The sequence below is a fragment of the Macaca mulatta genome, chromosome 1 (assembly GCF_049350105.2).
Source record: "Macaca mulatta isolate MMU2019108-1 chromosome 1, T2T-MMU8v2.0, whole genome shotgun sequence".
Taxonomy (NCBI): Eukaryota; Metazoa; Chordata; class Mammalia; order Primates; family Cercopithecidae; genus Macaca; species Macaca mulatta.
Genome location: NC_133406.1, coordinates 186,065,739 through 186,089,672, shown reverse-complemented (window position 1 = coordinate 186,089,672; position 23,934 = coordinate 186,065,739). Strand labels below are relative to the sequence as shown.

The 23,934-nt window shown below is 45.5% G+C and overlaps 1 protein-coding gene and 1 pseudogene across 7 annotated transcripts in view; both read left to right on the top strand.

Moving 5' to 3' along the window:
* The first annotated feature begins 16,972 nt into the window (after positions 1 to 16,972).
* Positions 16,973 to 17,935, top strand: LOC715401 (heterogeneous nuclear ribonucleoprotein A1-like; annotated as a pseudogene).
* Positions 17,936 to 22,161: 4,226 nt separating this feature from the next.
* Positions 22,162 to 23,934, top strand: part of ACOT11 (acyl-CoA thioesterase 11) — a 65,937-nt gene continuing 64,164 nt past the window's right edge. For 2 of the 7 annotated variants that reach the window (XM_077956181.1, XM_077956164.1), the window contains exon 1: positions 22,295 to 22,440. Coding sequence is in view for 1 of the 7 variants with exons in the window: in XM_077956110.1 (XP_077812236.1) it covers positions 22,177 to 22,440 (264 nt within the window). In the remaining 6 variants the exon portion in view is untranslated. Of the gene's footprint in view, positions 22,562 to 22,750; positions 22,891 to 23,934 lie in introns of those variants that run through there. The other 5 variants (XM_077956152.1, XM_077956131.1, XM_077956110.1 and 2 more) reach the window with 4 other exon arrangements.

Sequence of the window (23,934 nt, the reverse complement as noted above, 5' to 3'; positions counted from 1 at the left end):
GATGCTGGGAGGGTTACTTTAGTGAGTGAATAAGAGATAAGAGCAGCCAGTGTAAGTGCCTGGGGGGCTCTATGAACTTGATGGCCTGGCTGTGGGGGGATGGGACCCAGGAAGGAGGGAGGAGGTGCTTATGAGCCTGGTAGGGGGAAACTGACTCCATTCACCAGGAATCAGGAGCCTCAGGTTCTGGCCCTATTTATGCGACTTTCTCTATGACCTTGAGTAAATCCCTTCCCTGCTCTGGGTCACAGTCTCTGCTTCTGATGGGGATGGACGGGACCAGCTGATCTCAGCACTCTCCCTGCTCTGATATCCTTCCTTGCCTTAAGCCAAAGTTTCTAATAAGAAACAGGGCTGTGTAGAGATGGGGCGAAGTGCCCCCTTTCTTTATTCCATGGCATACCACTACTGTGCTCTCCCACTTGTAGGTTTTGGTACATGCTGTGCCCCAGCTCCTAATGCCTGGTCCACCTTCTTTGCCTTTAAGATCATGTAGAGCAGCGCTGTCCAGTAGAATGTCCTGAATGACGGATATGTTCTGTATCCCTACTACCCCATATGGCAGCCATGAGCCACATGTAGCTGCTGGGTCCTTGAAATATGACTAGTGCAACTGAGGGGTGGAATTTTTAATTTATTTACTTTTAATTCATTTAAATTTAAATAGCCACATGTGGCTTGTGGCTATCGTATTGGGCAGTGCAGCTCGAGCTCCTTTAAGATCCAGTTCATTCATTCATTCATTCATTCATTCATTCATTTTCTAATTAATTCATTCATCCAACAAATATTTTTTGAGTATCTGCTGTGACAGGCACTGGGGAGACTATTGAGAATAAGCAGGCATGACCCTTGCCCTCATGAAGCATTTGTCGTGGGAAGGGATAGGAGAGACAGGAGAGAGAACAAGAACTAGACAAAATAATTGGAAGTTATAATAAAAGCTAGAAAGAAGCAAGGGGCTGAGACAGAGAATAGAAAGCCTGGGGCAGCCTTTTTCTTTTTTCTTTTTTTTTTGAGATGGCAGCCAGCCTTGGTCAGAAAGGTGTCTCTGAGGAGGAGCCATTAAGCTGAGACCCAGGGGTGAGAAGGAGCTTTCCAAGGACGGTGTGTGTGTTTATGTTGGGGGGTGCAGGGGCTGCTCCAGGCAGAGGGCCCAGCAGTGCTGCGGTGGAGGCAGGAGAGAGCTGGGTGAGTCTGAGGAAATCAGTGGGGTTGGAGTGTAACGAGTGTGGGACGAGGCCAGGAAAAGAGGGGCAGGGGCCAGAGGAAAGACCATGGGGAGGACTATGGATTTTGTCATAAGGGCAGCAGAGGTCACTAAAGGGCTCTAGACAGGGGCACATCTTCGGAAGCTGACCTGGCCGCTTGCTAGGGCTGGGTTGGAGGGAGCCCTAAGTGAAGGTGGGTGATGGTCGTCTAGGGAAGGGGAACTGGCCAGGGTGGTACAAGATGCCACTACAGGGGCCAGGCGTGGTGGTTCACACCTATAATCCCAGCATTTTGGGAGGCCAAGGTGGGCGGATCATTTGAGGTTAGGAGTTCGAGACCAGCCTGGCCTACATAGTGAAATCGTGTCTCTACTAAAAATACAAAAAAAATTAGTTGGGTGTGGTGGCACACACCTGTAATCTCAGCTATTCAGGAGGCTGAGGGGAGAATCGCTTGAACCCGGGAGGCAGAGATTGCAGTGAGCCGAGATCGTGCCACTGCACTCCAGCCTGGGTGACAGAGCAAGACTCTGTCTCAAAAAACAAAACAAAACAAAACAAAAAACTTTGTTGGATTTGTTTCAAAAGAAAAAAAAAAAAAAGATACCACAACACCTCTACCTGGAAGCTTTCCCTGGCTTCCCCGGCCTGGACCAGGCTCCTCTCTGTGCTCCTGCCACCCCCAGGCCTGACTGTGTCATGGCACTTTCACCCCTTGCTATCACCATTTATTAAGGTCAGACCCACCACATGTGGGCCTTCCCCCACGTGGCCATGTCTGATTCTCTGTCTCCACCTCGGTCAGCCCCGGCTCTGGTGCAGAGCAGTGTTAAGCAGACACAACCTCTCCCCAGCTCGGCCTGGGGGTCCTGCATCTGCTGGGAAGAGGCTGCCTGGGAAGCTAGCAGTGATGATGGGAGAGAGGCCTGGGTCTTTGCCAGCTCTGCAACCCTGGGCCCCTGCCTTCTCCGCTACCTCACCTGCCTTGTGGCAGCACTGTAGAGCTTATAGAGCCTCTTTTCCATCTGTGGCCTTAGCGACTCTCCAAAAAGCCCTGAGATGGAGGTGAAGAAGTAATCCTTTTCCCCATTTTACAGATAAGCAAACAGGAGCCCAGAGAGGCCAAGTGCCTAGGCCTAGAGCAGGGCCCCTCCAGCTCTCTGAAGGCTACCAAACACAGAGGTTAAGTGTACAGCTTTGAGGTCAGAAGCCTGATTTGAATGCTGGCTGTTACTTTCTTAGCCGTGTGGCTTCAGGCAAGGTACTTAATCTGTGTGAGCATGAGTGTCCTCATTCAGAAAATGAGTTTTTTAGTAAAAATACAAAAACATTAGTTAGGCATGGTGGCACAAGCCTGTAATCCCAGCTACTCGGGAGGCTGAGGCAGGAGAATCGCTTGAACCTAGGAGGCAGAGGTTGCAGTGAGCTGAGATTGTACCACTGCACTCCAGCCTGGGCGACAGAGCAAGACTCCGTCTCAAAACAAACAACAACAAAAACCAGTGCTAACCATAAATGATTGGTATAAGCTGGGCATGGTGGCTCATGCCTGTGATCTCAGCCCTTTGGGAGGCTGAGGCTGGGAGTTCAAGGTTACAGTGAACAGTGAATTATGATAGCGTCACTGCACTCCAGCCTAGATGACAGAGCAAGACCTTGTCTCTAAAAATACATACATACATACATACATACATACATGCAGACATACATAGAAGATTGATATAGTTGACTACATTAAAACCCAGAACTTCTTTTTCTGAAAAGGAATCTTAAAGTACAAACACTCCAGAGGGCTGGGTGAGGTGGCTCACACCTGTAATTCCAGTATTTTAGGAGGCTGGGGCAGGAGGATTGCTTGAGCCCAGGAGTTTGAGAACAGCCTGGACAACATGGTGAGACTCTGTCTCTACAAAAAAAAAAAAAAAAAAAAAAAAAAAAATTAGCCAGACCTAGTGGTGTGTGCCCGTAGTCCCAACTACCCAGGAGATTGAGGTGGGAGGATCTCTTGAGCTTGGGAGTTCCAGGCTGTCCTGCACTGTGTTATTGCTACTGCACTCCAGCCTGGGAGACAGAGAGAGACCCTGTCTTAAATCAAACAAACAAACACCACAAAGAAGATGTTTGTAATGCATACAACCAATAACAGATAGGTATCAAGAATATGTAAAATTATGTCTAGCCTTGAAAAAAAAAAGACTGGCCGGGTGAGGTGAGTCACACCTGTAATCCCAGCACTTTGGGAGGCTGAGGTGGGCGGATCACGAGGTCAAGAGATCGAGACCATCCTGGCCAACATGGTGAAATCCCGTCTCTACTAAAAATACAAAAAAAAAAATTAGCCAGGCACGGTGGCGTGTGCCTGTAGTCCCACTACTCGGGAGGCTGAGGCTGAATAATCACTTGAATTCAGGAGGTGGAGGTTGCAGTGAGCCAAGATGGCACCACTGCACTCCAGCCTGGGTGACAAAGTGAGACTCTGTCTCAAAAAAAAAAAGACTATAGTAAGAAAAAACAACCAGCCCAGTCAAAAAAAAAAAAAAAAAAAAAAGACTATAGTAAGAAAAAACAACCAGCCCAGTCAAAAAAAAAAAAAAAAAGAAAAAAGACTATAGTAAGAAAAAACAACCAGCCCAGTCAAAAAAAAAAAAAAAAAAAAAAAAAAAAAAAAAAAAAAAAAAAAAAAGGCAGTGGGGGAAAAAAATGACCAAATAGTTCAATATGTATAACCAATAAACTTCTGAAGAGATGCTCACCTTACTAGTAATCAGGGAAATGAAATTCAAGACAATTAAATACCATTCTACATCTGAATGGCCAAAATTGAAAAGTCTGACAATTAAAGAGGCTGTAGATCAATGGGACTGCTTATACATTGCTGGTGGGAGTATAAATTGGTACGACTGCTGTGAAAACCAATTTATCATTATTATTTTATAACACTGGACATTTTTATATATCCCAGGAATTCCACTCTAGATGTACTCAAGAGAAACTCTTGTACAGCACCAGGAGCCATGTATAAGAATATTCCTTACAGCAATCTGTGGTAGCAAAACAGCAATAACAAAACTCCCAACTCCATCAGGGAAAGAGAATAAGAAATATGAATTCAGGATAGTGATTCCTTGGGGGTGAGATGGGGAGAAGAATATAGGTAGATTAAATTTGTCACTGATGCTATAAAATTTTGGTGGTAGGTTCACAGATCTTCATTATATTATTAAAAATAAATGGGGCTGGGTGTGGTGGCTCATGCCTGTAATCCCAGCATTTTGGGAGGCTGAGGTGGGAGGATCACTTCAAGCCAGGAGTTTGAGACCAGCCTGGACAACATAGTGAGACCCTGTCTTTACAAAAAATCAAAAATTAGCTGGGTGTGGTGGTGTGTGCCTGTAGTCTTAGCTGCTCAGGAGGCTGAGGTGGGAGAATCACTTGAGCCTGGGATGTTGAGCCTACAGTGAACTGCCCTCCAGCTGGGACAACAGAGTGAGACCCTGTCTCAAAAAAAAAAATAAATAAAATAAAAATTAAAAATAAATGGATGCAGGCCGGGCGCAGTGGCTCATGCCTGTAATCCTGTAATCTCAGCACTTTGGGAGGCCAAGGCAGGTGGATCACAAGGTCAGCAGATTGAGACCATCCTGGCTAACTTGGTGAAACCCCGTCTCTACTAAAAATACAAAAAATTAGCCGGGCGTGGTGGCGGGCACCTGTAGTCCCAGCACTTTGGGAGGCTGAGGCAGGAGAATGGTGTGAACCCAGGAGGCAGAGCTGGCAGTGAGCCGAGATCGCGCCACTGCACTCCAGCCTGGGCGACAGAGCAAGACTCCGTCTGAAAAAAAAAAAAAAAATAAATAAAAAATAAAATAAAATAAAATAAAATAAAATAAATAAATGGATGCAGATGGTTGTGGAGAAGCTCTCTTGACAGGATCCGCAAGTTTGCCGCTGACGCAGTGAAGCTGGAGTGGATGCTGACAGAACAAATGTTCAATGCACAGAATGGAAAGTAGTGCAGCCCTGAGGCTGGACTCCAGTTCTGCACTGCCGGCCAGCTGGGGTCTGACTGCACATGGCTTCTGATGAATCTTGTGTTTTTTACAAATTGGAGCAGGGACAGATCATAGATTTCCGATTTTATGTAAAATTTTGCCATACATTAAAGCAGTCACTTAAAAAAAATGGATGCTTGTCAAAACCCAAAGAATGTATAAGAACCCTAATGTAAGCTATGGACTTTAATTAATAGTAATATATCAGTATTGGCTCATCAATTGAAATAAATGCACCCTACTAATTCAAGATTTTAATAATAAGGGAAATTGGAGTGGGGAATAAGGGTATATGGGAACTCTGTGTGCTTTTCACTCAATTTTTCTGTAAACCTAAAACTGCTAAAAAAGTCTATTAAATAAATTAAAAAGTGGATAAACAAATGAAGAATAAATAAATATAAAAGACAGCTATGAGTGTGTTGAGCCAAGGATTATGATTAATCCAATTCTATGCATCTGAGAGTTATTAAAAACAAATAAGTAAATCAAAGACAAGCAGATTCCCAGAATGGAACCCAGAAATATCTAACATTATGAAATAAAAGTAAGATCCTATGCTTTGCACTCAGATATCAATTATGTAAACAGAATGTGGAGATTAACAGGGATTCATATAGGAAGAGTTCTAGAAGTTTTCATTGATAATGCAATGATCTTTTGTTGTTTTTATTTTTTAATTTTAATTTAATTTTATTTTATTTTATTTTTTGAGACGGAGTCTCGCTCTGTCGCCCAGGCTGGAGTGCAGTGGCCAGATCTCAGCTCACTGCAAGCTCCGCCTCCCGGGTTCCCGCCATTCTCCTGCCTCAGCCTCCTGAGTAGCTGGGACCACAGGCGCCGCCACCTCACCCGGCTAATTTTTTGTGTTTTTAGTAGAGACGGGGTTTCGCTGTGTTAGCCAGGATGGTCTCGATCTCCTGACCTTGTGATCCTCCCGTCTCGGCCTCCCAAAGTGCTGGGATTACAGGCTTGAGCCACCGCGCCCGGCCTTAATTTTTATTTTTATTTGAGACAGGGTCTTGCGCTGTCGCCCGGGCTGGAGTGCAGTGGCGTGATTGCAGTTCACTGCAAACTCTGCCTCCCAGGCTCAGGTGATTCTCTCATCTCAGCCTCCCGAGTAGCTGAGACCACAGGTGGGTGCCACCATGCCTGGTTAAGTTTTGTATTTTTTTGTAGAGATGGGGTCTTACCATGCTGCTCAGGCTGGTCTTGAACCTCTGAGCTCAAGTGATCCACCTGCCTTGGCCTCCCAAAGTGTTGGGATTACAGGTGTGAGCCACTGTGCCTGGCCTGTTGTTTTTAAAGATGACAAAAATATAGTCTTAGGCTGTTTGAATATTATTACTAATTGAGTTTAAAATGGTGTTCTGACAATATTTATTTATTATTATTTTTTGAGATGGAGTTTCACTCTTGTTGCCCAGGCTGGAGTGCAATGGCGTGATCTCAGCTCATTGCAATCTCTACTTCCCAGGTTCAAGCAATTCTCCTGCCTCAGCCTCCCGAGTAGCTGGGATCATAGGTGCCCACCACCATGCCTGGCTAATTTTTTTGTATTTTTAGTAGAGACAGGATTTCACCATGTTGGCTAGGCTAGTCTCAAACTCCTGACCTCAGGTGATCCACCCGCCTCGGCCTCCCAAAGTGCTGGGATTACAGGTGTGAGCCACTGGGCCCAGCTGACAATATTTATTTATTTTTAAAATTTCCCCTTCTTAACAAGACTACACTAAAATGACAGCAAAGAAAATAAAAAGGTACAAACCCACAATAATGAAGAGGCTGGAAGGGAAAGATATCAGTAAATAAGAAATTTCAACAAATTGTAGCAGTTAACCAATATAAAAGACATAAAAGAGATAGAGGAGTAGCCTAGCATACTGCGGAGGTGGATGCAGCTAAGGAGGAAGGTGGTATGTCTTGCAGAACTGACTGACATGGTTTGGCTCTGTGTCCCCACCCAAATTTCATCTCGAGTTGTAATCCCCGCATGTTGGAGGAGGGGCCTGGGGGGAGGTGATTGAATCGGGGGGTGGTTTCCCCCATCCTGTTCTCATGACAGCGAGGGAGTTCTCATGATATCTGGTTGTTTGATAAGTGTTTGGCAGTTCTCCCTTCACTTTCTCTCTCCCGCCACCATGTAAGACATGCCTTCCTTCCCCTTTGCCTTCCTCCATGACTGTAAGTTTCAGGAGGCCTCCCCAGCCATGAGGAACTGTGAGTCAATTAAATCCCTTTTCTTCATAAATTACCCAGTCTCAGGTAGTATCTTTACAGCAGTGTGGAAATGGACTAATATACCAATAGTCACAGGACTGAAGGTGAGGATAAGACTTGGGCAGAGAGTTAGGGATTCAATGAAGGTCCTGTTGCATCTGAATGCCCAGAAACTAGGTATCTACCACACAGGAACACCATTTGAAGACTCTCCTCCAAATAAATTGGATAGTCCCAGAAAAAAGACCTTTGTAAAAAGCCCTCTGGGGTCTCCCAGCATCATGACCTGTTTCCTACCCCAAATCCTGAATCTGCCTACTAGTAAGCCTCACCCTATTCAGACAGAGCTCCCAATCTATTGTCTCATTCTGAAATATGAACTGACAGCTCATCAGCATACATTTGAGAAAAGTCTGCATAAAGCAAAGGTCAGAAATAACCCTAGAGGAAACAGAACTCATTCAGGAGACAGAAGAGAACTCTAAAATACTTAATGTCTTCAGAGAGATTCAAAGTCATGCTTGCTTTGGCAGCACATATACTAAAATTGGAGATTCAAAGCCATCTTTGAATAGATGCTTTGAAAAAGGAACAGACTGGCTGGGCCCGGTGGCTCACGCCTGTAATCCCAGCACTTTGGAAGGCTGAGGCGGGTGGATCATGAGGTCAGGAGTTCGAGACCAGCCTGATCAACATGGTGAAACCCTGTCTCTACTAAAAAAAAAAAAAAAAAAAAAAAAAAAAATTAGCTGGGCATGGTGGCACTCGCCTGTAATCCCAGCTACTCAGGAGGCTGAGGCAGGAGAATTGCTTGAACCCGGGAGAGGCGAGGTTGCAGTGAACAGAGATCACGCCACTGCACTCCAGCCTGGGCAACAGAGAGAGATTCCGTCTCAAAAAAACCCAAAAAAACAAAAACAAAAAAAAACCCAAAAAACAAAAACAAAAGAAAAAGGAACAGACTGGCCAGGTATGGTGGCTCACACTATCCCCAGCACTATGGGAGGCCAAGGTGTGTGGATCACCTGAGGTCAGGAGTTTGAGGCCAGCCTGGCCAACACGGTGAAACGCCATCTCTACTAAAAATACAAAAATTAGCCTGGTGTGGTGGTGTGTGCCTGTAATCCCAGCTACTCAGGAGGCTGAGGCAGGAGAATCGCTTGAACCTAAGAGGCGGAGGTTGCCGTGAGCCGAGATTGCACCACTGGACTTCAGCATAGACGACAGAGCAAGACTCCGTTTCAGGGAAAAAAAAAAAAAAGATAGAAAAAAGAACAAACTAAACAAGAATGGCAACCAAAAGAAAGTATCCTTGAAAAGTAAAAAGTATGACTGCTAAAATAGAAAAGTAAAATCATCTTTTAATGAAAATCAAATATTCCAGAAATTAAAATGAGACAAAACAATGGAAATAGCAGTGGAAAGATAAGAGATATAAAGAGTTCAATAACAAAGCCGGGTGTGGTGGCTCACGCCTGTAATCCCAGCACTTTGGGAGGCCGAGGCGGGCGGATCACAAGGTCAGGAGATCGAGACCACGGTGAAACCACGTCTCTACTAAAAATACAAAAAATGAGCCGGGCGCAGTGGCGGGCGCCTGTAGTCCCAGCTACTCGGGAGGCTGGGGCAGGAGAATGGCGTGAACCCAGGAGGCGGAGCTTGCAGTGAGCCAGGATCGCGCCACTGCACTCCAGCTTGGGCGACAGAGCAAGACTCCGTCTCAAAAAAAAAAAAAAAAGAGTTCAATAACAAACTAATAGGCATTCAGGGATAGAACAGAGGAACTTATCAAATAAATAATATAAAAGAATTTCCAGGCCGGGCGCGGTGGCTCAAGCCTGTAATCCCAGCACTTTGGGAGGCCGAGACGGGCGGATCACGAGGTCAGGAGATCGAGACCATCCTGGCTAACACGGTGAAACCCCGTCTCTACTAAAAAATACAAAAATCTAGCTGGGTGAGGTGGCGGGCGCCTGTAGTCCCAGCTACTCGGGAGGCTGAGGCAGGAGAACGGCGGGAACCCGGGAGGCGGAGCTTGCAGTGAGCTGAGATCCGGCCACTGCACTCCAGCTTGGGCGACAGAGCGAGACTCCGTCTCAAAAAAAAAAAAAAGAATTTCCTGGACATAAATCTATAGTTGGAAAGGGCCTACCAAGTGCCCAGAAGAATGAATGAAATGAGGCTCACATCTAGAAACATCATCAAGACTTCAGAAAACCTATGATAAAGAGAAACCCCTAAAAGCTTCTGGAGAGAAAAAAATAATCCAGATTACTTACTGTGTTAGGATTAGTTTCAGTTGCAAGAGACAGACTTCCTCAAATATCAATGGCTTAAGTAAGGCAAATGTTTACGTAATAATAAGGCAAATAAGGTAAAAGTCTTCCTCTTTCTCACATGCAGTAAACACAGGCAGTTCAGGCTGGTATAACATCTCCATGACCACCAGAAACCTGGCTGCTTCTTTCTTGAGTTTCCACCATCCCCAAAATGCTGCTTTCACCTATGGTCCAAGATGGCTGCTTGGGCACCTGCCAACATGTTTATATTCCAGGTAGCAAGGAGGAGATAGCAGGGGAGAAAGGCATGACCCTCCCTGCTTTAAGAATGCATCCCAGAAGCTGTATACACCACTTTCATTGACATCCTACTGGTCAGATCTTGCTTATCTGCATATCTTCTGGTCACACTTAGATGCAGGGAAGGCAGGCACATGCAGTCTTTATTTTGAGTGACATATGCACGGTTAAAATTCAGGATTCTAATAGTGAAGAAGAAAAACAATAGATATTAGGGGATGATCAGAAGTCTCTGTGTCACATTTACAAAGGAAAATAGTCAGAATGGATTTTTTTTGGAGGCAGAGTCTCACTCTGTCACCCAGGCTGGAGTGCAGTGGCGAGATCACAACTCACTGCAGCCTTGACCTCCCAGGCTCAAGCAATCCTCCTGTCCCAGCCTCCCAAGTAGCTGGGACCACAGGTGTGCACCATTATGACTGGCTAATTTACAAAAAAAATTTTTTTTGTAAAGATGGAGTCTCCCTATGTTTCCCAGGCTGGTCTCGAACTCCTGGGCTCAAGAGATTCTCCTGCCTTGGCCTCCCAAAGTGCTGAGATTACAGACGTGGGCCACTGCATTTGGCCCCTCCTTGATTTAAATGTGTGTATCTTGGTCCAGCAGCCTTTGTTGGGTGTGCTGGTTGTTTTCCTATAGTCTCCCAGCTCTAAGCTCACCCTTGTGTATTATGGTCTGTTTTGACCAAAACTCAGCAAACCACCATTTCCCAGGTATCCTTGCCAGTTGGCTTTCTGTTAGATTCTTCCACTGGGAGGAACTGGCAGATGATCTTGAGGTAAGAGGAGAAACAGGACTTCCCTTCAGCAACAAGGGACAGCGATGGCTTCAGCCTCTGGCTTCTTTTGGCTGTCTCAGCACCAGCCATATCCAGTCCCCTCAGAAGTTTCAGTGCCATCTGGCCACACCTCTAAGCGGTGTGAAGACCATTTCCCCAGAGGTCACATCCCCAGCTACTCAGATGTCCACACACCAGCCGTGTGATGCCCCTTCAAGGTCTGTAGCAGCCATCCAGGGCCTCCCCTCCAAGCACTTAGGTTCTGGTAGCCACACCTCTTCCATTTTATTCCCCTGATTTGGCACTTACTATTATCTGACTACTTCAGTCCCAGGAGTGGCAGCTGCTTTTTGCAGTTACTAATATCAGGGTGATATTGATATCCCCGTTTTGTTTTTGCAAACTCCCAATATCTGTGTAACACCAGTTCCCTACATTAAATCACCTGTGTCTGAGATTCCTTAGTTTCTGTTTTCCTGGACCTGATACAGTGGGAAAGCCACCTCTTTAGCTCCCTTTCTCGGAATTATTTTGTCAGTTGAAAGATTTACTGGATGCTATACTCTTTTTTTTTTTTTTTTTTTTTTTTTTTTGAGATGGAGTCTCGCTCTGTCGCCCAGGCTGGAGTGCGGTGGCCCGATCTCAGCTCACGGCAAGCTGCGCCTCCCGGGTTCACGCCATTCTCCTGCCTCAGCCTCCTGAGTAGCTGGGACTACAGGCGCCCGCCACCTCGCCCGGCTAGTTTTTTGTATTTTTTAGTAGAGACGGGGTTTTAATAGAGACGGGGTTTCACCGTGTTAGCCAGGATGGTCTCGATCTCCCTCATGATCCGCCCGTCTTGGCCTCCCAAAGTGCTGGGATTACAGGCCTGAGCCACCGTGCCCGGCCGGATGCTATACTCTTAACTGGACCTTTACTGTGAGATGCTGTAATGCATTTAGAGGTTTTATTTTATTTTTTTGAGACAGGTTCTGCTGCCCAGATCATGGTTCACTGTAGGCTCAAACTCCTAGGCTCCAGGGGTCCTGAGTAGCTGGGACCACAGGTATGCCACCATGCCTAGCTAATTTTTAAATTTTTTTGTAGAGATGGGGGTCTCACCATGTTGCCCAGACTGGTCTTGAACTCCTGGGCTTAAGTGATTCTCCCACCTTGGCCTCCCAAAGTGCTGGGATTACAGGCTTGGTCCAGTGTCTGGCCACACTTAGAGGTTTTAACAAGAGGGTGACGGCAATACTTCTGCTTCTGCTTAGGCTTTTTTACTCAAAAATCCCTTCATGTTCATCTGCTACAGATTGAGATTGAGAAGTAATCCTATAAATCCTGATTTCTGGATTCTTTCTGTTTCATTTCATTCTTGCTGGTAAACTGGCCAATTATTTTCTGAGGCTAATAATTTTTGGAGTACCTTGCCAAATATAGCCAACAGCAACCAATACACACTACTAATGTTCTGTTGCTAGCCCCCCCCCCTTTTTTTTTTTGAGGTGGACTCTCCCTCTGCCATCTAGGCTGGAGTGCAGTGGCATAATCTTGGCTCACTGCAACCTCCGCCTTTGAGCTCAAGCGATTCTCCCACCTCAGCCCTCGAGTAGCTGGGGCTATAGGTGTGCACCACCATGCTTGGCTAATTTTCATATTTTTAGTAGAGACAGCGTTTAACCATGTTGGCCAGGTTGGTCTTGAACTCCTGACCTCCAATGATCCGCCTGCCTCGGCCTCCCAAAGTGTTGGAATTACAGGCGTGAGCCACCATGCCTGGCCATATTTCAGGTTTGGTTACAGTGCCACTCCACTTCTGGTACCAATTTCCACATCAGTTGGGAGAAGCTAGGTTATGAAGAGTTAACAAACACCCCCATAATCTCAATGGTTTACCACCAACGAAGGTGGTAATGAATGAGGGTATTTGTGAACAGCACTGATGATCACCATACCAGTAAACTTAGAAAGCAACCAGGCCAGATTGATTAGGAGGATGGAGGGCTCTGAGAAGATAAAAAGGGGATCCATTAGACCATCTGACATGATAGAGCACAGAGAAGTGCAAGTGTCCAGACCTAATGAATGAGAATAACTTAAGGAAAACAGTACAAGAGAAAAGAAAGTGGAAACTCTGGGAAAAACAAACTGCTCTATAAGAAAGGAAGGGAAATGATAGTACCTAATTTGTCTCTGAAGTAAATTAGTTATTTATCAGCTATTCTCGTAGCTGATAATAATGTAAATGCTGCCAGGTGTGGTGGCTCGCGCCTGTAATCCTAGCACTTTGGGAGGCTGAGGCAGGCAGATCACTTGAGGCCAGGAGCTCGAGACCAGCCTGGCCAACATGGTAAAACCCCATCTCTACTAAAAGTACAAAAATTAGCTGGATGTCGTGGCACACACTTGTAATCCCAGCTACTCGGGAGGCTGAGGCAGGAGAATCACTTGAACTCAGGAGGTGACGGTTGCAATGACCTGAGATTAAACCACTGCACTCCAGCTCTGTGCAACACAGCGAGACTCTGTCTAGAAAAACAAAAAACAAAAAACAAAAAAAAAACTAGCCGGGCATGGTGGCGCACACCTGTAGCTACTCGGGAGGCTGAGACAAGAGAATTGCTTGAATCCAGGAGGTGGAGGGTGTAGTGAGCCAGGATCATGCCATTGCACTCCAGCCTGGGCGACAGAGCTAGACTCTGCCTCAAAAAAATAAAAAAAAAATAAAAAAAGAAATAAAAATTAAAATAAAAAATAAAAATAAAATAAAAGTAACATACATTTTGTTTTGTTTTGTTTTGTTTGAAACAGGGTCTCACTCTGTCATCCGGGGTGCAGTGGTGTGATCATGGCTTACTGCAGCCTCGACCTCCGTGGGTTCAGGTGATCCTCCTACCTCAGCTTCTCAAGTAGCTGGGACTACAGGTGGGTGCCACCACGCCCGGCTATTTTTTTGATTTTTTTGTAGCGACGAGGTTTTGCCATGTTGCTCGGGCTGGTCTCAAACTCGTAGGCTCAAGTGTAGTGAGCTGGTTAGTAGCAGAACTGGATTCAAACACAGGTCTTTTGACTTTCAGTCTAGGTCTCGTCTCGCTTGCTCCACAAGCTACTCAATAAACATTTATTGAGCACATACTTTGGTCGGGATATGGTGCCAGTTGCTAGGGCCAAGATGAATAAGTCCTCTTGTATTGTTCATAGATTGCACACAGTCTAGAGCCTATTTTTTTAAATTGACCCATAAAAATCATATGTGGCCTGGCATGGTGGCTCATGTCTGTAATTCCAGCACTTTGGGAGGCCAAGGCAGGCAGATCATGAGGTCAGGAGATCAAGACTATCCTGGCCAATATGATGAAACCCTGTGCTAGTAAAAATACAAAAATTAGCTGGGCGTGGTGGCATGTGCCTGTAATCCCAGCTACTCGGGAGGCTGAGGCAGGAGAATCCCTTGAACCAGGGAGTCAGAGGTTGCAGTGAGCCAAGATTGTGCCACTGCACTCCAGCTTGGCAACAGAGCAAGACTCTGTCTCAAAAAAAAAAAAAAATCATATGTATTTATGGTATACTACATGATAGTTTGAAATATATATACATTGTGGAATGGCCAAATAAGCTAATTAACATACATATTACCTCACATATTTATGTATTTGTAGTGAGAACATATGTCATTGGTATTTTGATAGGGGTTGCATTGAATCTGTAGATTGCTTTGAGTAGTATGGACACTTTAATAATATTAATTCTTCTAGTTCATGAACATGGGATATCTTTCAATTTATTTGTGTCTTCTTCAATTTCTTTCATCAATGTTTTTAGAGTTTTCAGTGTACAGCTCTTTTACCTCATTGGTTAAATTTATTCTTAAAATAAAATAATACAGTTAGAAATAATGCATGGGTCAAGAAGTCATAAGAGAGATAAGAAATTATTTCAACCTGAGTGAAAATACAATGTTGGCCAGATGCAGTGGCTCACACCTGTAATCCCAGCATTTTGGAAGGCTGAGGTAGGCAGACTACTTGAGCTCAGGAGTTAGAGACCAGCCTGGGCAACATGGCAAGACCCCGTATCTACAAAAAATGCAAAAATTACCTGGGCCTAGTAGCATACATCTGAAGTCCCAACTACTCAGGAGGCTGAGGTGGATCACTTGAGCCTGGGAGGTGGAGGTTGCAGTGAGACAAGACTGCACCACCGCACTCCAGCCTGGAAACAGAGCCAATATGGTCTAAAAAAAAAAAAAAAAAAAAAAAAGAAGAAGAAGAAGAAAAAAGTTAATTCAGCTAAGGCAGTGTTTGAGGAAATTACATAGCATTAAACACTTAAATTAGAAAAAAGGAAAGGTCTCTTATAAATTACCTAAGCTTCCATCTTTACAAAACCAGAAAGTGGCAGAATAGAGGATATAATAAAGATAAATGTAGAAATTAATAAACATAAGACAAAAAGGCAATAGGAAAAATCAATGAAACAAAAATTGGGTACTTTGAGAAGACTAATGAAATTGAGCAACTGGCTGATTAGGAAAAAGAAAGAAGACATAAATTATCAATCTCAGAAATGATAGATTTCTACAGATTGATGGACATTAACTAGGTAATAAGGAAATACTGTGAGTAACTTTATGCCAATAAATTTGAAATTTTTGATGAAGTAGAGAAAGATACAAAGCACCAAAGCTCATTAAAGAATAGGTAACTTATATAGCTCTATATCTATTAAATAAATTGAACATGTAGTATAAAAATTTCCCATGAAGCTGGGCGTGGTGGCTCACGCCTGTAATCCCAGCACTTTGAGAGGCCGAGGAGGGCAGATCGTGAGGTCAGGAGATTGAGACCATACTGGCCAACATAGTGAAATTTATTTTTAGATTTCATAGTCTCTACTAAAAATACAAAAATTAGCTGGGCGTGGAGGCTCGTGCCTGTAATCCCAGCTACTTGGGAGGCTGAAGCAGGAGAATTGCTTGAACCCGGGAGGCGGAGGTTGCAGTAAGCCAAGATCATGACACTGCACTCCAGCCTGGTGAAAAAGCGAGACTCCGTCTCAAAAAACAAACAAACAAACAAACAAACAAACAAAAGTTTCCCACGAAGCTTACTTCACATAATGATGACTTCGCTGGTGAATTTTATCAAACATTTAAGGAATAAATAATAACAATTCACAAACTCATTTGGGAAACTGAAAAGAAGGTAACACTTTCCAACTCATTCTATGAGGTTAGCATCACCCCAATACCACAACCAGATAAAATTATTACAAAGAAAAAAATCTGCAGAACAATATCCATAATTAAATAGATGCAAAAAATTTTAACAAATCAACACCACTAATATATAAAAAGTAAGATACATCATTATACAATGCATAATCCCAAGAGTGAAAGATTAGTTTAGTATTTGAAAATTATTCAGTGTAATTTACCATGTTAATTTACTAAAAAGGAGAAACCACATGATCATCTCAATAAATACAGGAAAGCATTTGGTGAAATCCAATATCTATTCATGACAAAAACTTGCAGCAAACTAGGAATAGAAGGAAGGGAACCTCTGAAACCTGATAAAGTGCATCTACAAAAAAATCTCTCTCTAATGTTATGCTTAATTATGAAAGAGTGAGTGCCCTTCTCCCTTAGATCAGAAACAATGCAAGGATGTCCTGCTTTTCCCACTTCTGTTCAACGTCATGCTAGAGTGTGTAATCATACTATGGAACTGTGATAATGAAATCCAGAATAAAGAAGATGCTATCCAGAATAAAGAAGGGAGTTAATCTCTACACAATAAATAAATTTCTAAATTGGGAGAAATCTAAAAATAAATAAATGAATAAAAATAAAGGCATACAGAGTGGAAATGAAGAGGTAAAACTGTGTTTGCAGACAACATGGTCATCTATAAAGAAAATTCCAAAGAATGTACAAAGTACTGCTAAAAGTATGTGAGTTTAGTAAGTTTCAAGACACATACTCAACATACAAAAATCAATTGTATTTCTACATGCTGATAACCTTCTGCTTGAAATTGAAATGTTAAAAGTACATTTATGATAGTATTAATATGGGAAATACTTAGTGACAAATTTGCCAGAAGATACGCAAGACCTGGATCATTAAATTCTCTCTTCCCCCTGCCATCATGTCTAAGTCAGAGTCTCCTAAAGAGCCCAAACAGCTGCAGAAACTCCTCACTGGAGGGTTGAGCTTTGAAACAACTGATGAGAGCCTGAGGAGCCACTTTGAGCAATGGGGAATGCTCATGGACCATGTGGTCATGAGAGATCCAAACACCAAGTGCGCCAGTGGCTTTGGGTTTGTCACATATGCCACTGTGGAGGAGGTGGGTGCAGCCACAAATGCAAGGCCACACAAGGTGGATGGAAGAGTTGTGGAAACAAAGAGAGCTGTCTCAAGAGAAGATTCTCAAAGACCATGTGCCCACTTAACTGTGAAAAAGATGTTTGTTGGTGACATTAAAGAAGACACTGAAGAACATCACCTAATAGATTATTTTGAACAGTTTGGAAAAATAGAAGTGATTGAAATCATGATTGACCGAGGCATTGGCAAGAAAAGGAGCTTTGCCTTTATAACTTTTGACAACCATGACGGCGTGGATAAGACTGTCGTTCAGAAATACCATATTGTGAATGGCCACAACTGTGAAGTTAAGAAAGCCTTGTCAAAGCAAGAGATGGCTAGTGCGTCCTCCAGCCAAAGAGGTTGAAGAGGTTCTGGAAACTTTGGTGGTGGTTGTGAAGGTGGTTTTGGTGTGAATGACAACTTTGGTCGTGGAGGAAACTTTAGTGGTCATGGTGGCTTTGGTGGCAGCCAGGGTGGTGGTGGATATGGTGGCAGTGGGGATGGCTATAATGGATTTGGTAATGATGGAAGCAATTTTGGAAGTGGTGGAAGCTATAGTGATTTTGGCAATTACAACAATCATTCTTCAGATTTTGGACCCAAGAAGGGAGAAAACTTTGGAGGCAGAAGCTCTGGCCCCTACGGTGGTGGAGGCCAATACTTTGCCTAACCACAAAACCAAGGTGGCTATGACAGTTCCAGTAGCAACAGTAGCTATGCCAGTGGCAGAAGATTTTAATTACTGACAGGAAAGAAAGCTTAGCAGGAGAGGAGAGCCAGAGAAGGGACAGAGAAGCTACGGGTTACAACAGATTTGTGAACTCAGCCTAGCAAGGCCTAGCTGCTACAAAGAAGACATGGTTTAGACCATACTTATGTGTATGGGTGAAAAACTTGAGGACTGTATTTGTCACTAATTGTGTTAACAGGTTATTTTAGTTCCTGTTCTGTGGAAGGTGTAAAGCATTCCAACAAAGGGTTTTAATGCAGATTTTTTTTTGCACCCTTGCTGTTGATTGCTAAATGTAATGGTCTGATAATGATGCTGAATAAATGCATCTTAAAAAAAAAAGATATGCAAGACCTGTAGCTTGAAATCACAATACACTGCTGAGAGAAATTAAAGAAAATCTAAATAGATAGAGAGATATACCATGTTCATGAATCAAAATTATTAATCTCAGTTCTCTCCAAATTAACCTATAGATTCAACATAATCCCAACCAAAATCCAAGCAGGCTTTTAAAAAAGAAATGGATGAGCTGATTCTAAAATTTAAGTAAAATGCAAAGGACTCAGAATAGTCAAAACAACTTTGAAAAAGAAAAACCAAGTTGGAGGACCTACACTACTTGATTTCAAGATGATAGAGTAACCAAGGAAATGTAGTATTGGCTTAAACATAGACATATAGGGCCAGGTGACGTGGCTTACTCCTGTAATCCCAACAGTTTGGGAGGCCGTGGCAGGTGGATCACCTGAGGTCGGGAGTTTGAGAGCGGTCTGGCCAACATAGCGAAACCCTGTCACTACTAAAAATACAAAAAAATTAGCCAGGCATGGTGGTGCACACCTGAAGTCCCAGCTACGTGGGAGGCTGAGGCACCAAGATTGCTTGAACCCAGGAGGCAGAGATTGCAGTGAGCTGAGATTGCACCACTGCATGCCAGCCTGGGCGACAGAGCAAGACTCCATCTCAAAACAAAACAAAACAGTAGACATGTAGATTAACACAACCAAAATACAGAGTCCAAAAACAGACCCAAGCAATTGAGTCTATTACTCAAGACTTGAGCTCTGTGCTTAAGCAGTCCTTGTGCCTCAGTCTCCTGAGTAGCTGGGACTACACGCCACTATTAGGCACTTATTTAAGACAAATAAAAGTACACGTCTGCTGGGCGCAGTGGCTCATGCCTGTAATCCCAGCACTTTGGGAGGCCAAGGCAGGCAGATCACCTGGGGTCAGGAGTTCGAGACCAGTCTGACCAACATGGAGAAACCCCATCTCTACTAAAAATACAAGATTAGCCAGGCGTGGTGGTGCATACCTGTAATCCCAGCTATTTGGGAGGCTGAGGTGGGAGAAGCACTTGAACCTGGGAGGCGGAGGTTGCAGTGAGCCAAGATCATGCCATAGCACCCCAGCCTGGGCCACAAGAGTGAAACTCCATCTCAAAAAAAAAAAAAAAAAAAAAAAAAAAAAAAAAGCGCACGCCTACACACAGATTTGAACACAAATGCTCATACCAGCTTTATTTGTATGCTAGCCAGTAACTAGAAAAAACCAAAAATCCATTATCAATAGGCGAATGGATAAGCAAATTGTTATATTCATACCATGGCATTCTGCTCAGCAATAATAAATGAGAACAAATTATTGATATATGCAACAAAACATATGAATTACTAAATAATTATGCTGAGTGAACAAAGGCAGACAAAAATAATACATACTGTATGCTTCCATTTATATAGAATTCTAGAAAATGAAAACTAATCTAGGGAGAGAAGGCAGATTGTTATTTGCTTGGGGATGTGGGGAAGTGGGCAGTGTAGGGCCATGAGGAAACTTTGGCAGTGATGAATATGTTCATTACCTTGACATGGTGACGAATGAGATGACGGAGATATATACATATATATACACACACACGTATATATATGTAATTTATATGCATATGTATATATTATATAAGTATATCAAAACTCAAATTGCACACTTTAAATATGTGCAGTTAATTAACTATATCTCAATAAAGCTATTAAAAACAAAACAGGCTGGGAGTGGTGGTTCATGCCTGTAATCCCAGCACTTTGGGAGGCCGAGGTGGATGGATTACGAGGGCAGGAGATCGAGAGGCCGAGGTGAATGGATCACGAGGACAGGAGATCAAGACCATCCTGGCCATCATGGTGAAACCCCGTCTCTACTAAAAATACAAAAATTAGCTGAGCATGATGGTGAGCACCTGTAGTCTCAGCTTCTCAGGAGGCCGAGGCAGGAGAATTGCTTGAACCCGGGAGGCGGAGGTTGCAGTGAGTCGAGAAAGAAAAGGAAAGCGATTGGCTAAATAAATGGAAATAAATCCACATAAAGAAATACTGTGTAGCAATAAAAATCATGGAAAGGCTCAGCATAATGGTTCACGCCCATAATCCCAGCACTTTAGGAGGCTGAAGAGGAAGGATCACTTGAGGCCAGGAGTTCAAGTCCAGCCCGGACAGATGGGTAGATCCCATCTCTACGATTGAAAAAAAAAAAAAAGAAAGAAAATCATGAAAAGATAATTGTTTAATATTTGATAATTAAGAGAAAAAGCAGATTACAAAACAGTATACCCAATATGGTTAATCTGAGTATTCTCAGGATTCACCACTTGATGAGAGTGGCACATTAAAATTAAATCATGGTTTATGCAGACCAGATTCATCTTGCCAGTGTGGGAATTCCCCTTCTCAGCACAGTCCACCTGCCCCATATGTTTCTGGGTGTTCCCACATGTGCCTCACTTGCACTTGGAAAGTGATCTAAGATGTCCTTTTGTAACAGAACGAGCCACAGACAAAACTCCTTAGGCACCGGATTAAAGAAGGAAGAGGTTTTTATTCGGCCCGGAGCGTAGGCACTTTGTTGTTGCTGACACCTGGGGCCTCTGCTGAGTTCAGACTCCAACACTGATGAGGACAGCTGAGCAAGAGATGGCTGGAGTGGCCATCCAGGGTGCTGCCAAAGCCCTGCGCACGGGGTGTTCATCATTCTGCCATGACACTGAACCCTTACCGTGCTCTCAGAAGATGGTGGAAGCAAGTGACAAAGGCAAGGCCCCCGTTTTGGTTACACTGAGAGGCCCTCCACAGGAGGACTGCTTGGGCCCCAGGTGGCCAAGCTCAGAACGGCTGCTCTCTTTGTACATAAATTGCCCTTTTCTCCCCAGAGTTGCCAGGGCAGGATGAATTCAGGTGCCAGCCTCTGTGGGTGCCTGGAATGCCTAGCCCCCTCTGAATCCCTGGTTCTGGTGTGTGGAATGCACTCTACTTGCCAAGTGTCTCCTCCTCCGGGGATTCACTTCCTTCTTAGAAGGGATCACCACTGTGTTTTGTCAGGACCCTTCTAAGTTTGCCAGCTGAGCCTAGATCCCAAACATGACAATGATGGACGTTTTTCTTTTTCTTTTTTCTCTTTTTGAAACAGTTTTGCTCTTGTCGCCCAGGCTGGAGTGCAGTGGCGCGATCTCAGCTCACTGCAAGCTCTGCCTCTCTGGTTCAAGCAATTCTCCTGCCTCAGCCTCCCCAGTAGCTGGGATTACAGGCGCCTGCCACCACACCCAGCTAATTTTTTGTATGGTTAGTAGAGATGGGGTTTCACCATGGTTGCCAGGCTAGTCTCGAACTCTTGACCTCCGGTGATCCACCTGCCTCGGTCCCCCAAAATGCTGTGATTACAGGCGTGAGCCACCGCGCCCGGCCTGATGGACGTTTTTCTGCGCGGCTCTTTTGAGACGGTGATCACACATTGTAGATTTCATATCATCTCTTACATAACAATACATACACGGGGGAGGGAGGGGTACCACCGTCTCTTACCAACCGCGTTTGCGTCTGCCAGCTCTAGTCTAGCTTCTCTCTGAGGAAAGACATGGGCGGTATGCATTTGTTTTGTGCTGTGCAAAACTATCCACTTTTTTTCCCCCTTTCTATCAACACCCATGAGGGCAAGGACGGTGCATCCTGCTCGGAACGTCATCCCAGGACACAGTGCAGGGTCTGGCCCATAGTAGGTGCTCAGTCAAGGTGTGAACGAATAGCAAATATCCCTTTGGAAGGCTGAGTGGCCGGCTCCGCATCGCAGAAGGCGGCTCAGGGGCGCTCCGCCCGGACCTTGCCTGGTGCGGCCGCCCGCGTTTCCGCCTGTGCCCAGCGCCCGGGGATTGACGCCTTGCGGGTGGGGAGCCTGGCGCCGGCGGGGCCCGGGCCTGTGTGATGTGCAGGCTGGGCAGCCCCGGGTGCCGCACCCGCGCCGGGGAGGGGCCGGGAGGGGCAGAGCCGTTCAGGAACTCTGCAGCGCCGCCGCCTCCGCGCCTCCCTTCAGCCTGTCCGCAGCTTCCTGCCTCCGGCTGTGCTCTGGGACGTCGCACCGGGCTTGTTTCTGAGCCCCTCCCCGCGGACTCGCTCCCCCGACGCCCCCAGCGGGCTCCCTCGGCCTCTGCCCTGCACGCCGCCGGGGCGGAGCCTCCCATCCTTTGGGTAAGAGCCGCTTCCCTGCCCACCGCCGGGGAAGGGCCACGTTTCTTGGGCTCCTCCTCCGCTCCAGCACGCTGCCTGGGGAGATCAACCTGTAACCTGGCGCTGGCCTCCAGACAGACAGGTGCTGCCTTGCACGGTCTTGCTGTCAGGCTGGGGCATGAAGCACCCTGGGATTTACGCTGGGATGGGTCTCTCACTAGGGTTGGGGCGGGCTGGGGTCACCCGGCACGACGCGCTGCAGAGGCTAGCTCCGGAGAGGACCTGGGGGCGCAAGACTCAGAGGCCAGAGGGTGCAGCCTCTGCTGACTCATCTGGGGACGGGACGGCTGGGAGGAGTGCTAGCCCCCGTTGTGAGCAATTCGAGAGCCAGTGCCAAATCTGGGAAGTCACTCTGGATCCAGAAGGCCAACTGGGCCAGCGAGGGGATTCCAGTCCCCAAAGGAGGAGGTGGTGAGAGACGGAGAGGGAGGGCGTATCTGAGGCCCCTAGGCAGGATGAGTTCAGGGCTGGGCCCCACAGCCTGCTCATCCATCCTGAATCTGGCCTCCCGGACTTGGCGTTCCCGCCCTCCATCCCCACCAGGCTGTATCTTCTTTCCCCCTCCCCTGGCTTCTCACTGCTCTCCTTGCCCCAGCTTCTCCATAAAGAAACGTGGCTGTGAGGAGCGCCAGGCTTTGAAGCCAGGTCACCTCCACTTCCTCTAGTGCTGGTATCACTAACCCCTTCCTCTATCCTTCCTTCCTTTGTCCCCCTCCCCCACATTTATCCCACAACTTCCTTTATTCTGTCATGCCATGCCTAAGGGGCCCCTAGGAGGGGGCCAGGGGCAACTGGGAGTTTTTAGTTTGGAGAACAGGAGGGAATGAGAACGTTGTTGCGTCCACACATTCACTTGAGCATGCATTTACACATGCATTTACTTCTTTTCACTCACACATACATTCCTTCATTCTTTTGCAGTTACTCATTCATTCATTTTCTGGACACTTACTGAGCCTCTACTATGTTCAAGGCCCTGAGTGTTCAGGCGGAGGGGCCAGGATACTCTGATGGGTCAGTCCCATCCCTGATGCTGGCTAGCTCAAGGTCAAAAAGGGGGAATTACCACAAATCAGTCCAATTTAAGAGAAAATGCTCCGAGAAAGGGCTGTGAAGTGTGTGTGTGTTGTGTGTGTGTGTCTGTGTGTGTGCACAGGCGTTGGGGCACATAGCGGGAGAATGTAATTCCACTTGGGAGGGGCCAAGAAGGCTTCCTGTAGGCAGTGGCATTTGAGCTGGCCTTGATGGTGGGCAGGGTTTAGATGTAGACTTATTAAATGGGCATCGGGGTGGAGGGAACAGAAGAAACAAAGGACACTCCAGGGGTGTGAGGGAGCAGTGGGCACTTCTATTAATGGCATTAGGGGATCAGAAGAAAGAAGTCTGGACAGGGAGGCCAGGGCTGAGTGGAGGACAGGAGAGAGGAGCAGCCTTGTTCTGAGCAGCCCAGAGCCA